We start from the raw sequence: 16,798 nt of genomic DNA, 5'->3' as shown, positions 1-16,798 counted from the left end.
TAATATGTTGTACATTTCTAAATCAATGTGTCTCTTAAAAATATACTATCATTAGCTTTAAAATTTAAAAAATAGGTTGGATCAAAAAGCAAACTCTATACATATCCCCTGGAATGGGGACACATTCAGCTAATTGTCCTAAAATTCTACACTGAAAATATCGTATATACACAATAATTTGCAATTCTGAGACATGGTATCATCTATCATCAAAAACTCAATTACATTTACCATACAGTGCCCACGATGGAAGGCAAATTAATGATGCCTGACAAAAGACTTTAACTGCAAAAGTTGGTATATAAAAAAAGAGTTTCTTCTTAAAACCTAAATTAACCAGAAAATTAAAGTATCAGAATATCAGAAATTCCCCATGATCTGAGCTTTGCATGATTGCTTTTCAAAATTTGTTTTAAATATATTTTTACATGATTCTTTTATAAAACTAATACTTCTATCCAAGTTTAAATATTATGTAGAATTTTGAAAAACATGGACTATATAAAGGTACTTACACAAAAATATTAATGAATTACAAACATAAATTTTGTTTAAAAATAAGTTGTTTTCTTAAGGAGATTAGTATCTAGATGAACTTATTGGACTATTAGCCAAACTAAATATAAAATGACTAATGTTTCATTCATGTGTGATTTACATATCAAGAATGTTTTTACTAAATCTAAGTACTTTCAATTTTTATTATTTCTTCTTTCATATTGTGTATATGTATATTTCCTTTGGAGTACTTTCTCATTTATGACTGGTGAACTCATATAAATTCTAGTCTCTCAAATTAATAATTTGATACAGGTGTTCTTGTTATAGTTCGATTAAAAAATAAAGACGTATAAAATAAAGATTTCATAACATTTGGGAAGTATTTGTGTTCATAATTTTTTAATACTATAGAAACATTTTGGGGTGTCTGGGTGGCACAGATGTTAAACGTCCAACTCTTGGTTTCGGCTCAGCTCAGGATCAAGCCCCATGTGGGGCTCTGCGCTCAGCGGGGAGTCTGCTTGAAGATTCTATCGCTCGGCCCCTCTCCCTGCTTATGCTCTCTTGCTTTCTAAAGTAAATAAATAAATCTTAAAAAAAAAAGACTATAGAAACATTTTGAATATATGTATATTCTAAGAGCTAAGCTTTATCATGTGATCTGAACATAAAGGATGATGATAATGTTCTGTAATGGTTTTCTGGAAATTATTATTATTATTTTTAAAGATTTTATTTACTTATTTACTATTATTTATTTGAGAGAGAAAGTGTGAGCGGGGGGGAGGAGCAGTGGGGGAGGCAGAGGGGAAGCCAGAGAAAATACATATATATTAAATGTATACATATATTTACACACATATATATGTGTATATATATATATATATATATATAAGCAATTATGGTTAAGATAAATTTATCGGGTCATTAAAGATGTGAAAAAGGAGTCTTGTCTTTATTTGCATATATGGCAAAAATTGGGAGATATATATCTATTCCCTTCGTAAACAATCTTACTAACTCTCTGAATCATGTAATCATCATCAGCAGCAGCAAGTGTTTTATATATATTATATTAATTCATTTGGTCTCACAACAATGCTGTGAGATAGGTTATTTCATTATACTTATTGTATAGAAGGCGAAGCCACATTTAATGAACAAACTAATGGCTAATAGTTGTAGAGTCAAAATCTCAAAGTAGGCAGTCTGGCTCAAGCATTAGTCAACAACTCTGTTACCTGACTCTCTGTCAGGGAAACGTTTCCTTATTATTTTGTTTCGCTTATGTAGGTATCCCAGTCTCTGCTCCTCCCCTTCTGCTTCATTCAGGGAAAAAACAGAAACAAAAACTCCAGACACAGAAATGCAATCTCTTCTTCATTTGCCCGCATGTGTGGAGTAAAAGAAGAGAATGAAAATCTTGTTCAGGAGGCAGCCCTTCATCATCAGAAATAACCTTCTAGGTCTGACTTACAGAGCTGGGGAAAAAAATGTGTTTATGATGGCTATGAAGCTGAGAGAAACCCCTCCTTTCCCTTCTCTTCCCTTTCCTTCTTTTCCCTTTTTCGTCCATTTATAATGTAGCATGTGGCAGAATTCCTTTCCTTTTAAGGCTGAATAATAAATTCCATTGTAAATAGATAGATGATAGATACCTATATATCACATTTTATCTATTCATCTGTCCATAGGCACTTTGATTATTTCCACCTTTTGGCTATTGTTATCCATGTCTTCAATGAGGATAGTGTGCTAGGGAGAACATTTACCCTGACTGGTGGTGTTACCTGAAAACTGTTCTTTTTTTTTTTTTTTTTTTTCAAACTTAGAGCATGTATGCATATATTTATCCTCAGGAACTTAGTAATTGATTTATTGAACCAAATAAGGCTTTATTTGATTGATTTCCTCTCTAGTTATTGACATAACAAAATTAGCCTTGTTAGGCTATATTCTTGCCTTTAACATTTATTCTCCTTTTAAAATGGATTACTTTTTATAAATTTACAGGAGAGAGAGGGGCAGAAAGAGAGAGAAGAAAATGACCACATATGTTACTGAGTTTAGGAATGAGCAGGTTGGATTTACAAAAGTAGTAAACACTTGTCATTAAAAGCACATGATATTTCTGATGTATTTAGAATATGTTTATCTCTTCATCGTTGAATTTGGTGGGGATTTAATTGCTATATATTTGAGGGGTTTAGTGTACAATGATGTACTATACCATAATTTCATAATTTCGCTATTAGTGACGGTCAAACTTAGCTCAGGTAGGTTTTTGTTGGAATGTATTTCCATGCAATCATCATTTTGTAATTAAAACAAAAGTGTTCCCCATGAGATAAATGAGTGGCAACATGAATGAACTATTCTTTTGTGAAGGATTAATTAATATTCTTATCTATAAATTAAATCCTGTGGGAAACTTAGTCCTTTCCTTGAGGCATTTATGAATTCATTAATACATGTATATATTTTTATCATTTGTAGTTTGTAGTCACCCTTAGGTACAACGTAAAGAATGATTCTCAAGTCAGGGAGGCATAGGTGGTTGTTAGGTGAGATGTGGGAGGCTGATTAGAGAGTTGCAAAATAATCCTCTTTCTCCGAGAAAGTTTTAATTTTTCAGAGGTAGCCATGACTGTGTTTCATTTTCCTCTTGTTCCTCTTTGAATCCCTAAATTCATCTCAAAAAGGAGACGACAGGAAACAAAATTATAAAGTTCCTTCACTTCATAAAGTATCCCCAAACACAAAATGTTCTCCGACTTCCTAGAAAAAAAATTACATGCCATTGGTTAATTTACGTGGGGGTTTTGCTGGTGTACCTCGATGTCTAGTGAATATCCACAGTACCTATTATTTTCATGCTATTGGGTCAATTCAAGCCACAGATTATCAGTATAAAAGTTTAAACATTCAGCCTTTTATAAATAGGATGGCAAGCAATTTATTAATATGAGTTTTAAGGACTAGTATAGACAATGTTAATTGGTCAATTGTTGTCTTTTATTTCTTAAAGAAAATATTTGTTGCAGTCATTATTTAAATGAATCCTTTGTTGCTCAGTCTACTCTTGGTTCAGGATAAGAATGGATATGATTGGGTCATGGTTTGGTCAGGGTATGCTTCAAATGACAAACCACTAATTAACGGAACTTTTTTTTTTTAATTTAGTCTTTTTACTAGATCCCTAGAAGACTGGGTTTCTAAAACATTTCAGTCAAAAGTACAGTATACAGTAGATTGCTTATTTACAATGCTTCTCTTAGTTCATTATCCACAAGACTTCAAGTTGTGTAAGTCAAACTAGAATCCCTTTTCTACCTTCTATTTTGCATGGTCTGCAAGCTAGGCTGGTGCTTGTAAATAACCAAAGCTGCCCGGTTTTCCCTAGAACAAACCTTTTACCTGTTAACTTGGAAAATCCAAGGAATCAATGCAAGCTTTTTTCAGTACATGCTGCTGCCCAAAAGAAACAGTATTATTACCCTGAAAGAGAATCGCAAATGCAGTCTGCTGTTTGGAGGGTTACGACCCCATGGAAAGCTAAACACTTCAAAGTACCTGCTCTCCTTCCACCATAATCAGTCTGGAAATGTACAAAAGATTTTTAGATTTCAGCAAAATGCTTGTCTGGGATCATTACATTTGCCTTTATACTGCCTGTCACCATTTTACCATGCTTAATTTTCTATTTTTAAACTTATATTTTCCAATAATTTGCTTTTAAAATTTCTATTTACATTTTTAACATCCCTTAATGAGCTTATTTCATCAGTAGCATAAACCTAATTATGAGTCACACCAGGGGCTCTTTGGCTGTGGATAGTTCTTCCAATTTACACTGGATCAAAGATTGTTGGGCCATGAGCAATCTGCTGGTCTGCTTTTTGCCTACTCAACTCTTTCAGTCATGAGATTGTTTTAGTATTTAGGAATTTAAAAGATCTCTGCAGGTGACACTGTGATTTAGTCTCACAGTTTCTATATCTATCATCTATCGATTGATCGATCCATCTATCCATCTGTCTATTGTCTGTTTTCCCATAGCCCAGAGTATGTAGGGATGGTGGTACTTTTCTCTGTCCTGCCTCGTACACCTCCCTCAACACTCATGCAGCCAACTCAGGTGACAGACGATTTAACTGCTTCAGTTTGAAGCTGGTCATTCTCTATAATTAGGATAATCAGTGGATTTGTGTAAGCAATCTAATTCATATTTTAAAATATCCCTTTTTTGTGGTCCTCTCAATTTGAAATCTTTCGTATTTCTGTCTCTTGCTTTTGCCAGTTGTTTCACAGTATTTTTGCAAGTCTCACCATGCTTTTACAAAATGTGCCAAAAGGTCTTTTTATTTCTCTATGGAACTAACCGTTCAAAGTTCTCATTCAAAAAATCCTTGCACAATAAACTATATGGTGCTCAATGTATCTGCTGTAGGTGGATGAATGACAGAGTCAGCTTAATTGTAGAGAAACATTTGGTCCCAAGAAGCCTAAATATTCCAAAGCAGATGTTTACTAACTTCAGTGGCTCAACTCTGGGAAAAAACTGTGTTCCTCCTTTGGCCTTTAACATTTAGACTGACTTTTTTTAAGATTTTATTTATTTGACACAGAGAGAGAAAGCACAATCCAGGGGGAGAGGCAGAGGGAGAAGCAGACTCCCCAGTGGGCAGGGAGCCCGATGTGGGGCTTGATCCCCGGATCCTGGGATCATGACCTGAGCCGAAGGCAGACACTTAACCGACTGAGCCACCCAGGTGCCCCTAGATTTATTTTTGTATTATTTTAATTATTATTTGTATTTTTAGGCAAAATGGATTTCAAACATTCTACTGATTTAGAGGGATATATCTCATACTGTTTTGAACTTGTAGTGACTAGATTATATAGTCATATAACATTTCTTTTAATACCATATTTTGTAAATCATCCCTGCCCGCTCCCCAAAAAACTCATCATAAATGAGAAGGAAGAATATAAATTAAATGTAATGAGATGCATATTTCTAATAAGACAAAAAAGTAAGGAGAAAAAAAATCATGATATAATCTAATCATTCAATTAATCTACAGTTATTAAGAATTTCCCATAGTTTGGTGTAAGGTCTTTATGATAAAGTATTTGGTATTGCAACCAGGAGTGAAGCTGAGCCTTCTTTTCCTAAAACAGTGTTTATATATATACTCTGCTGCTGACCTTTAAAAATTAGAGAAGTAATTTATGTAACATATTACAAGTACAATAAAAACACTTTCCAGACTTCTACCTATAGCAACTAGGTCTCACCCATCTGTGTTAGATAACTTACTTTCTCATGTAATTTGTTTAATAACTTATTTTTATGCAATTGCAAATAATGTTTTGTGTCTGCACTTATTTAATAGTTAACATTTAATCCTCTCTCCATCCCCTACAACTCCATTTGTAGCATTAATGTATATTTACAATTTAAAATTCCTTGAGGTCAGGAATATCGTTATCATTTGGGGTGGCTTCTAATGTTTGAATGTCATCTAAAAATACACACTTTAATAAAGGCTATTTTTGTCTCATCATGACATTTTTGTGGCAAATGACTCTGATGCCGTGAAAGTTTCCCAGCTATTTCTATACTATTTTATATGTTGAAGAGAATAAGCATTCTCTTGGATGGATATAAAGAAAGGTTTTTAGAAACTGGTTTGAGAAAAGTTATGGATACAATATGGTCTCTGATAAGACATGAGTATCAGAACAACAATTCAGCTAAGTCTATGAGACAGGATTTATTTTTTTTATTCTTAATCTTAATATTTTAAATCATGCTGTATTTGATCCATACAAAATAGATGCATTATTAAATATAATTTTACCATATATACAGGTATCCCTAAACAATATATTGTTCACTTTTATTTTTTAGCTTTATGTAAGAAAAATGCATCATACTGTATTTCTCCTGTAACTTACTTGTATCACACAGGTTTGTAATATAAGTTAAGTTTGGGCTATTGGATAATATTATAGTTCACTCTTTTAAGGGTAATGTCCATTGTGTAAATATTTCAGCATGTATTTCTCTTTTCTATGTTAAATGGACATTTGAGTTACTTTCGGTTTTTGATAATTATAACGAATGTCTGCTGTTATAAATATTCAGATACACAATTACTGGTATACCTGTGCAATTGTTTCTCTAAAATATATATCAAGAAGTATAACCACTGGGTCAGGGGGGATTTGCATGTTCATTTTCACGTAATATTAACTGTTTTTCCAAGTGCTTGTACCAATAGATACTTCTATCAGCAGTATTTAAGAGATTCCTCTTATTCTCTATATCCTCTGAATATGTGAGATTGTTGAATTCTCCATGTTTGCTTATTCTGGAGTATCAGATATTATTCCATTGTGATCTTAATTTGCATTTTCTTGATACCATCAAAAGTGACCTTCTTTCGTACGCTTAATGGCCATAGGTATTTCCTTGTATAAAATGTTTGTTCAGGTAGTTTGTCCATTTTTCTATTGTTCTATTTTTTTCCCTGTCCTTGTCTTACTTATTGGTGGGAATTTGTTATATATTATGAACGCTAATCTTCTGATTCATAGCCTCTCTCTCTCTCTCTTTTCTTTTCTTTCTTTCTTTTTTTTTTTTTTAGACATAGAGAGATTGAGCATGGGGTAGAGGCACAGAAGGAGAGGGAGAGAATCTTAATCTTAATCTTAGTGCAGTGCCGGCTGCAAAGCTCAGTCTCACGACCCTGAGATCATGACCTGAGCTGAAACCAAGAATCGGACACTCAACCGACTGAGCCACCCAGGCACCCCATAGCCTCTCTTCTCAATCACTTCTGGTGTTTTTATATGAACAAAATTTCTAAACTTTATATGGTTAAGCATTTTAATTAGTACATAGAAAAACAACAATTGATTTTTTCTGTATATTCGCCTCAGATCTTGCTAAGTTCACTAATTACCTCCAATAGCTTTTTTTGTAGATTCATCATGATCTTCTACATAAAACCCAAGTTTTCTGCAAGTAAACAAACTTCTACTTAATATTCAATCCGGTGACTTCACTTCCCTTTCTTGCCTTACTACATTGGCAAGATAATCCCAGGTCATGAGAATATATGCCTTTGCTTTCTTCTAATAGTTTTACGGTTTTAGCTCTTACTTTTAAGTCTTTGATTCATTTTTGAGTTGATTTTTATATCTGGTATGAGATAGGGGCCCAACTTCACCTGTTTGCTATGGCTATCCATTTATCTTACCATCGTTTGTTGAAAAGAATATTCTTTTCCCATTGAATTACTTGGCACCCTTGTCAAAAATTAGTTGGCCATAAACGTACAGGTTTATTTCTAAACTCTAAATTCTATTCCATTGATCTATAGCCCTATTCTTATGCTGGTCAAATACAGTCTCACTTACTGTAGTTTGTAGTAAGCTTTGATATTGGATAATGTGAGTACTGAGCCCTCCATTTATTTTTCAATATTGTTTTGGCTCTTCTGAATTTCTTGCATTTCCACATGAATTTTAAAAACAGCTTTAAATTTTTTTTTAAGATTTTATTTATTTATTTATTTGAGAGAGAGAGAATGAGAGACAGAAAGCACGAGAGGGAAGAGGGTCAGAGGGAGAAGCAGACTTCCTGCTGAGCAGGGAGCCCGATGTGGGACTTGATCCCGGGACTCCAGGATCATGACCTGAGCCGAAGGCAGTCGTTCAACCAACTGAGCCACCCAGGCGCCCGACAGCTTTAAATTTCTGCAAAAAAAGGCAGGTGGGATTTTGACTGGGACTGTGTTGACACTGTCAGTCAATTTAGGGAGTATTGCCATTCTAACAATATTAAGTCTTCCAGTCGATGAACGCTTTCCATTTATTTAGGTTGTCTTTCTTTCAGTGATACTTTGTAATTTTTGTACTTCCTTCGCTAAATCTATTCCTGAGCATGTGCTTATTTTTGATGCTATTGTAAGTGGAATTGTTTTGTTAATTTCATCTTTGAGTAGTTCATTGCTAGTGTGCAGAAATACCATTGCTTTTTGTATTGTAACCTTGCTATACTTGCTTGTAAGTTCTACTAGGACTTTTGCGGATTTTTAATAATTTTCTACATAGGAGTAATATGTCTCTATGAATATATATATGTGTGTGTATATATATATATACACACACATATATATATTTGCCTGACTAGAACTTATGGTAAAATGTTTAATAGAAGTTACAAGAACAGACATTCTTGCTTTATTCCTGATCTCAGGGGAAAGCTTTCATTCTTTCACCATTTAGTGTGATGTTAGTTGTAGGTTTTTCATAGATGCTCTTTTATTAAGTTGAGGTAGTTCCCTTCTCTTCCAAATCAATGTCTGTCTGCCTTTTTTCTCTCTTCATATTTTTTATCTGGAATTTATCTATAACGTGCTTAAGTGAAGTTTTACTTTGTGTTTATCTTCCTGGATTCATGGAGCATCTTAGATCTGAAGACTGATATTCTTCTACCAAATTTAGAAGAATTTCAGCCCCTATTTCAACTATTTACTCTTCCTTGATCTTTTTCTCCTGCTCTTCTAGAACTCTAATATATTTTAGACCACTTGAGTTTCTGTTCATTTATATTTTAATATTTTTTCCTCTGTACTTCAGTTTGGATAGTTTCTTTTGCCCTACCTCCAAGTTCATTGATCTTAATGTCCAGGGTCCACACTTCTGTTAGGCCCAAACCTTGCAATTTTTATTCATATCTTGTATGTTTTTGTTCTACTTAATGGTTCTTTTTTTTTTTTTTTGAGATTTGCCATGAGTTTATTCGCTATGCTCATTTTTTTCTTTGATAATCTTGAACAGGTTTGCAATAACTATTTTAGTCATTGGTTGCCAATTCAACATCTATGTCATCTCTGTTTTGTTTTGTCTCTGTTTATTGGATTTTCACTCATGTATTGTTCCTATATTCCACCTTCTTCACATATCTAGTTCTTATTGTTGTTTGTTTTTTATGCTGGGCTGTTATGTTATGAACAGATTTTGTTGTCTTCCTTAGAGAGCATTGATTTCTGTTCTGGCATGGAGTTAGTTATATCAAGGATGGGATTTTTGTTAAGGTTTTGTTGGAGTGTGTGTAGATTAGCCTTACCTTACTGGATGCAGTCATTGTTAGGCTCAGGCAAACACTCAGATGTTTAATGAGAACTCTCCTCTTTGGCTCGTCAGAATTCTCCACGATGGGGTAAAATCTGGAATCTCTGTTCAGCTCACACAGCTTCATGGTATTTGTTCTCTGATGGCTTTGCAAAGAATATTTGCAAGCACTGCATGGTATTCAACCCAAGATTTAGAAGAACCTCTATGTTGACTTTTAAGATGACATCCCTGCCACTCCCCCTCATTTTATGAACTTTATCTATATATTCTAACCACCTCAGCAGACCCAAACTCACATCTTTATTTCCTTCACCCAGTGCTCTCTCTCTTTGGGGCCCATGTCTTTGTGATGTAGTCTGAAAATTGTTTGCAGGCAGAAAACTAGATTCAATATGGAATTCACATCATGTTGTTCCCTTCTCTCGAAAAATCATTTCACTGCATTGTCTGTTGTTTAACATCTGAAAATTATTGCTTTATATATCTTGTCTAGGTTTATAGATTTTTACCAAGGAAAGAAAGTAAATCTGATGCTCTGTAATGGCCAGAGCCAGAAATTTCCGAAATTTGTGTTTTTAGTTTATTACATAAAAAACAGGATAAGCTTATTCAACTTGTATCAAATTAAGGTTTGACTTAAAAAGGCTCTAAATCTGTAGATTAATTTGAGGAGAATTGATATATTTACATTGGCTGTTCCCATCCATTAACAGGATTTATTGGATTTTCTTTGGGACTTTTCAATAAAGCTTAACAATTATATGTTATATCTTACATTTCTTTTGTTGGATTTAAGAAGAATAATGTTATTTTTGCTATTGTAAGTAGTACATTTTTTAAATTTATTATTGGTACATTGAACTGTAACTGATCTTAACTTTGTGGCCATACATTTTTATTCAATTATAAAAAATTTATATTGATCTTAACTACATTGCTGAACTCATAATCATTTGCATCTGGACTATTTCATATTTTTTATTCACAATCATATCATCTGCTGCTAATAATAGTTATTTTTTCCTCTTTTTTATTTTTACAGCATTTACTTATTTGCTTTGTCTTATTGCACATTGTTCAATAGATGTAATGGACCTACGTCTGAGTCTCCAATCCAAGTACTAATGCTGACATTTGCCATAAGGACAGTCTTGGATTTTTACTTAACAAGTTCTGGTTTTAACTCTTATTTATTCTTTTTTTTTTTTTAAAGATTTTGTTTATTTATTTAAGAGAGAGAGAATGAGAGAGAGCACATGAGAGGGGGGAGGGCCAGAGCGAGAAGCAGACTCCCCGCCGAGCAGGGAGCCGGATGTGGGACCCGATCCCGGGACTCCAGGATCATGACCTGAGCCGAAGGCAGTCGCTTAACCAACTGAGCCACCCAGGCGCCCCACTCTTCTTTATTCTTAATTTACTTTGATATTGTAGCATTTCTTCACTTTTTATGTGTACAGCAATACCGTAACAAGTATGTTTTCTCTCATCACCAGATATTTTAAGGCTAGATACCAATTTTTCAAAGTATCTAATCCACAATACCGACAGCAATAGATACAGACCTATGAAAATAATTTTAATGGAAAGAATTCTTTTTGATAATGACTTTTTTAATAAAAATTATCTCTTCCTTAGGAATTGGTGTGCTTATGTACATACCAGATTATCTCCCACAGTGATACTAGACAACCAAGTCACTTATATTCCAAGTGGGAGACAGCCCTGTGGCTGGGCCGGTGGATCCTGTCCTCAGAGGTAGGTGACATTTTTTGAAAATAACCACTGCTTATACTGTATTTATGTATGTCTTGGAATATATAGAGAAAGTTAATCATCCCAGGTGCATATGTATGATAGGGGTAGAGTAAGGTCATCACAGTAAATTAGATGCGTGATATGGGGTAAGTTAAAATGCAGATACCAATAATACATGCCTCATATGGGAGTTTTTAGAATATGTGAGATAATGCAGTAATATGCTTGGCCTAGGGACAGGTACTTTGTGAGTCTTTAATAAATGTTAACTTTTATGCTTATTTCCATTTTTACTATTACTCTTACCTTTATTCTATGACCTGATCAATAATCCTGTCCTTCAATGCTTATGAAATTCATACACAGTTTTAAAATTTTATTGATAATTTCTGCTTCATACTAGGTCAGAGAGAAGTCCATAACTTGGCAAGCCACCCTAATTGCAATTGTGCATGATCGAACAGCTAAATGGGGCCTTTCTTTTTATGCCTATTTTAATGATTCATGTTATTTAATTTTCATTTATTCATGTTATTTAATTTTCATTTAAAAAAACCTATTTAAGACATTTAAAAATTGCTCAAATGAGGAGCTGAGTAATTGATAAATTCTCTGAATTCATACAGTCACAGGAGCTTATCTGAGGGTGTTTCAGAAATAAAAACTAAAATTATTATTCAGGCCATGATGGCTCATGTTATGCAAATTGTCATACAAATAACTTGGGCAATGAATCTGACACATTGGCAGTCTGGAACAGTGCACAGGAAGGATATGTAAAATCAAGGTGTTTCTTACTCCCTGGAGGAATAGCTGAGGTTCATGGTCCAGAGAGCTAAGCACATCTTAGGGATTTGGGAGAGCTGAGCTCAGTTCTGCTTTCAGCATTTACTCCCTTTGTGGCGATTTCCTTGTCGACATGAGATACAAAGAATGCATTGTTAGCTCTTCAGTAATGAAAATATTACCACAGTAACCCCATTGTACTGTCCTCCTGAGTTCAAGGTGAGTTTTTCTTTCTCTCTCCCTCTCTCTCTTTAAACAAACCAGAAATATGTATTTTTATTCTCATCTCTTATCTTACTCTAGCTTTGAATGGGTCTCTCCATTCATGCATTATTTCAGTATATATGCAGTTTTTGTCACTTTCTCTTTTATTATGTTGGAGTCACATATAGCAGGGATCTAGTTTGCTAAAGCAGGGACATTGACTCTAGTAATAATGTAACTAACTGCTTGAGTTCATCCTCATAAACTCTACAGAGTCCTTTTCCAAACAGCCTTACTTTCTATTTAGCTTTAGCTACTGGGCTGGAGCTATTTGACAGAGTGACTTACTGAATATAATTTACTGAAATAAACACAGGTAAATGACTAACCTACTTTTAGAGATGGAAACAACTTATAGCTCATTTTAAAATTGAGGAATAACCTCACACATATTGAATTACCCTTCAAGTCACAGAAGAAACTAAAACCCAAGTCTCCTAAAGCCCAGTCGGTTCCAATACATTCCCTCCACATGATCAGGGTTTATCCAGGAAATTGACTACTGTTGTCCCCACATAGTTGTAGGGGACAAACTCTAGATAATAAAAGGGAGGCTAACCCACGCAGCATGGATTAAAATCCCACCTTGATCACTTTTAGGTTTGAGACTTTGAGCACGTTATTTCATCTCTCCATTCCTCAGGTTCCTCATCAGCATATCAGGATAATAATATTTTCCACATAGAACTAATAAGAAAATTAAACAAGGTAATATATACCCATTTCATAGGCCCACTTGATAAATATTAGCTAAATATTGAAATCATAAGGGTAAGAATAACATGGCCAAATTGTATTTATGATTTACATTTACATATATAGGGCCTACAATTTAGTACCATTCACCACTTATATTGATTGCTATGCTAAAATGTTATAGTTTCTTCATTTCCCTTCCACGGTTTCTTCTCAGAAATATTTTCTCATGGGTCCCTTCCGGAAATAAGAAGGGAGGAAATAAGAGGGAAATACTCTCTTTCTCTCTCTCTCTCTTCCCCGTCTCTCTATCAGAGATAAATACCATATGAGAGGAATAATATTAAAAATTAAAATTTTTAAACTTGAGAAAGGAAAAAGTGCAGGTTAAAAATCATAGTGGTTGTCATAATTTCAGTTAGATCACTGATACACTGTTTAAGTTGTTTGACGTTGATTTGGGGGAAAACAGATCCTTTTAACTATAAGGATATAAGGAAGAATAAGAATTGAAATGAAAGAAATTGTCCTCATAAGCTATTTAAAAAATAGAATTAAAGTAAGTTTTAACATTTGTTTAGTAAAAAGTATTATCAAGGGAAAAGCTACACTACGTTTAGAAAATGTAATGATAGGTATAAACTTAAAATACCAAATAGCATAACTCTTAAAGCTCTTTGTAATTTATTTAAAGAAATGTAAGTTTAACAATAATATTGATGAGGGGTTAAGCATCCGACTCTAGATTTCAGCTCAGGTCATGATCTCGGGGTTGTGAGATCGAGCCCCACATCAGCTCTGTGCAGAGCATGGAGCCTGCTTAAGATTTTCTCTCTCCCTCTCCCCCTTCCCCACCCCACCCCGCCCCGCTGTCTCATGTGCTGCTTCTCAAATAAATACGTAATAATAATAATAATATTGATGATGAAGATTATAATAATAATAACAGATAGCATTTACTGAATGCTTCTTATATTTTAGGTGTCATCTCCAAAACTTTAATTATCCCAACTGATAATTTAATGTGAGACAAATAATTGCTCTCCTCTCCAGATCTCAGAAGATATCAAATCCTGTCTACAGGATGCAACATAAAATCGTTACCTCATTGGAATGGAAGTGCTGTCCTGGATTCAGTGGAGCAAAATGTCAACTAAAAGGTATATTCTAATAGTAATTTTATAATAATTAGAAGCATAAAACTTCTGAAGAATAAGCAATTGATTCCAGTGAAGAAAAGAGTTGTATTCTCCCTTTTGAACCAAAGTTATTGAACATGTAGCCAAATCACTAAAACTGTTACCTCTCTAGAGCTTCCTAACTTAGTAGCTAGTTTAGCACCCTGAATCTCATAACCAGATGTCTTATATATTCCTATATTGTTATGTTAGTTTTAGAGGACTAGTAAGTTGAGATCTATCTCACTTTTTAACTATTTGCTTTGGAGGCATGCCTTATTAAAATATCAGAAATCCTAATTTTATATTTTAAATAATCATTAGAAGTGACCCTATATGAAAATAAAACTGCCTCCTAGTTTTTTCCAGTTCAATTATTTGAAATAATATTATGTATATGAATGAAATTCACTTTTAAAGAATATAGAAATGTGGCATGAATAATTGTGCTTTTCTTCTTAAATCCTAAAAGAGCCATTTTATCAACTGTGATTTTAAGGATTTTCTGGTGGCAAGGCTAATCAAACACATGGTAACCTGCTGTGGCCTAACATCTGTGTGGCTATTATGTTGCTTTTGGCTTTAAACAGGTTTCCTTTGAAAAATAAGATATGGCATCAGCATACATATTTTAAATGAATGAATATTACAAGAAAGACCATTAGCAGTGGTGAGGAATTCAATCAGCAGCGTGAGAGACTGTGATTAAAAATTAATGTAAGTGTGGAGAAACCATTATGATTCACATTTAAAAAACTAAAGTTGTAATACAAAAGCGCTTGGAAACTTGCAGCTTCGTTAGGGATGTTATATATGGTTTTTCTAGCCCATTCAGTGAGAATCTGTAGGCAAATTCAACTGTAATGCTATTTGTTCTGGGTCTGGCCTGAATTTCAGAGATGTTATAAAAATTTAATACATTTTCTGGATATAGTATGAATATGTACTTCATTTACAATCAGGTAAAATAAACTTTATTTATTTATTTATTATTTTATTTTATTTTATTTTGTTATGTTAATCACCATACATCACATCATTAGTTTTTGATGTAGTGTTCCATGATTCATTGTTTGCATAGAACACCCAGTGCTCCATGCAGAACGTGCCCTCTTTAATACCCATCACCAGGCTAACCCATCCCCCCACCTTCCTCCCCTCTAGAACCCTCAGTTTGTTTCTCAAAGTCCATAACTTTTAAATAAAATATCATCTATGCAACAGTATTTAGAAACAAGGTAATTTAGCATATTCTAAAAATGTCCACATATGATCGTTTTTTCACATGATTCCTAATTTATGTGAGATGCACAGGTATATTCCCAGTGGTAAAACATATTTGTTTATAATCTGTATATAGCAGATGGTTAAAAGTTCTGAACAGTATTTAGAATTATATTTCTAAAGTCTAAGGTTAGTTTTTATATTTTTCTTCTTTTATGCATAAGATCTTGGGAGTATTAATTCCATGAAGGCTATCTTAGGAGTATTAATTCCATCATTATTCTTAAAGATTCAAGCATTTGTTCACAGCATACCTTTCTAGAAATTTAGAATGTCATTACACACCCTGTTGCACCTATGGAACTGAATGTTGATAAATCTTTATGTCGAAAAATGTCTTGGGCTGAGGCTGATTAAGAACTACCGTTACTTCATACTTTGTCCTTTTATACCTACTAATCGATTATTAATCACTAAGGTGGACTATAAACATCAGTGAGGAAAAATCATAGAATTCCATCATTATAAATGTACACACAAGAAACAAGACTAGTTGACAGTTTTGAATATCTACTAAGTATTGCTATTCGCTTTTTTTCAAAGCATCACATGAAATATTTAAATTGAATTCAAATAGTTTAGCTTTGATTATTTAGTGACATCTCATGTTCTATTTGGACGCAACCTGTGGATAATTTTAATACTAGATTTACAAATCATTATCTTGAATCCCATTAGCAAAAATGTCCCAGAACAGATCTGACTATGACCTTCTGTCACAGTACTATAATCAGAATTACTCATAATTCAGGCATCTGCTGATTAAGCTTTTGTGGAAAGGTCATCTTTCTATTGAAATCCCCGGTAGGAATAACTTTCTGATGGCAGCTATGCCCACTGTGTCATGTCATAGAATCAACTCAATATCACTGTGATTCCAAAAAAAAAAAAAAAAACCCTACTGTCGCTCCCTACAATGTTCTCAGTGTCCTACTCTTCACTTTTATTGCAGTACATAAAAGCTGTTGAATTTTTTATTAGTGCAATTGATGCACTGGTAGTATCAAGAACTACCGTGTCGCTTTGTCCCTTGAATCAGTCTTCATTATTTCATCTATCCTAGGTTTGTTTTCCTTCCTGCCTTCCTTCCTTCCTTCCTTTCTTTTGTTCTTTTTCTTTCCACATTTTCCCCTTCTGATTCCTCCTTCCTACATTCCAAGTCCCCCCCACCATCACACTTC

At 33.8% G+C, this 16,798-nt stretch overlaps 1 protein-coding gene across 2 annotated transcripts in view; it reads left to right on the top strand.

Moving 5' to 3' along the window:
- The window catches only part of MMRN1 (multimerin 1), a 67,549-nt gene that overhangs the window by 17,017 nt on the left and 33,734 nt on the right, over nucleotides 1-16,798 (top strand). For both annotated transcript variants that reach the window (XM_028117817.1, XM_028117816.1), the window contains exons 3-4: nucleotides 11,290-11,409; nucleotides 14,209-14,315. In XM_028117817.1, coding sequence (XP_027973618.1) covers nucleotides 11,290-11,409; nucleotides 14,209-14,315 — 227 coding nt within the window. The remainder of the gene's footprint in view (nucleotides 1-11,289; nucleotides 11,410-14,208; nucleotides 14,316-16,798) is intronic.

This window comes from Eumetopias jubatus, unplaced genomic scaffold (genome assembly GCF_037043125.1).
Source record: "Eumetopias jubatus isolate StellerSeaLion01/CBP00866 unplaced genomic scaffold, mEumJub1_p1.0 scaffold_2, whole genome shotgun sequence".
NCBI classification, from domain to species: Eukaryota; Metazoa; Chordata; class Mammalia; order Carnivora; family Otariidae; genus Eumetopias; species Eumetopias jubatus.
This window is presented reverse-complemented; position numbering and strand designations above follow the sequence as displayed.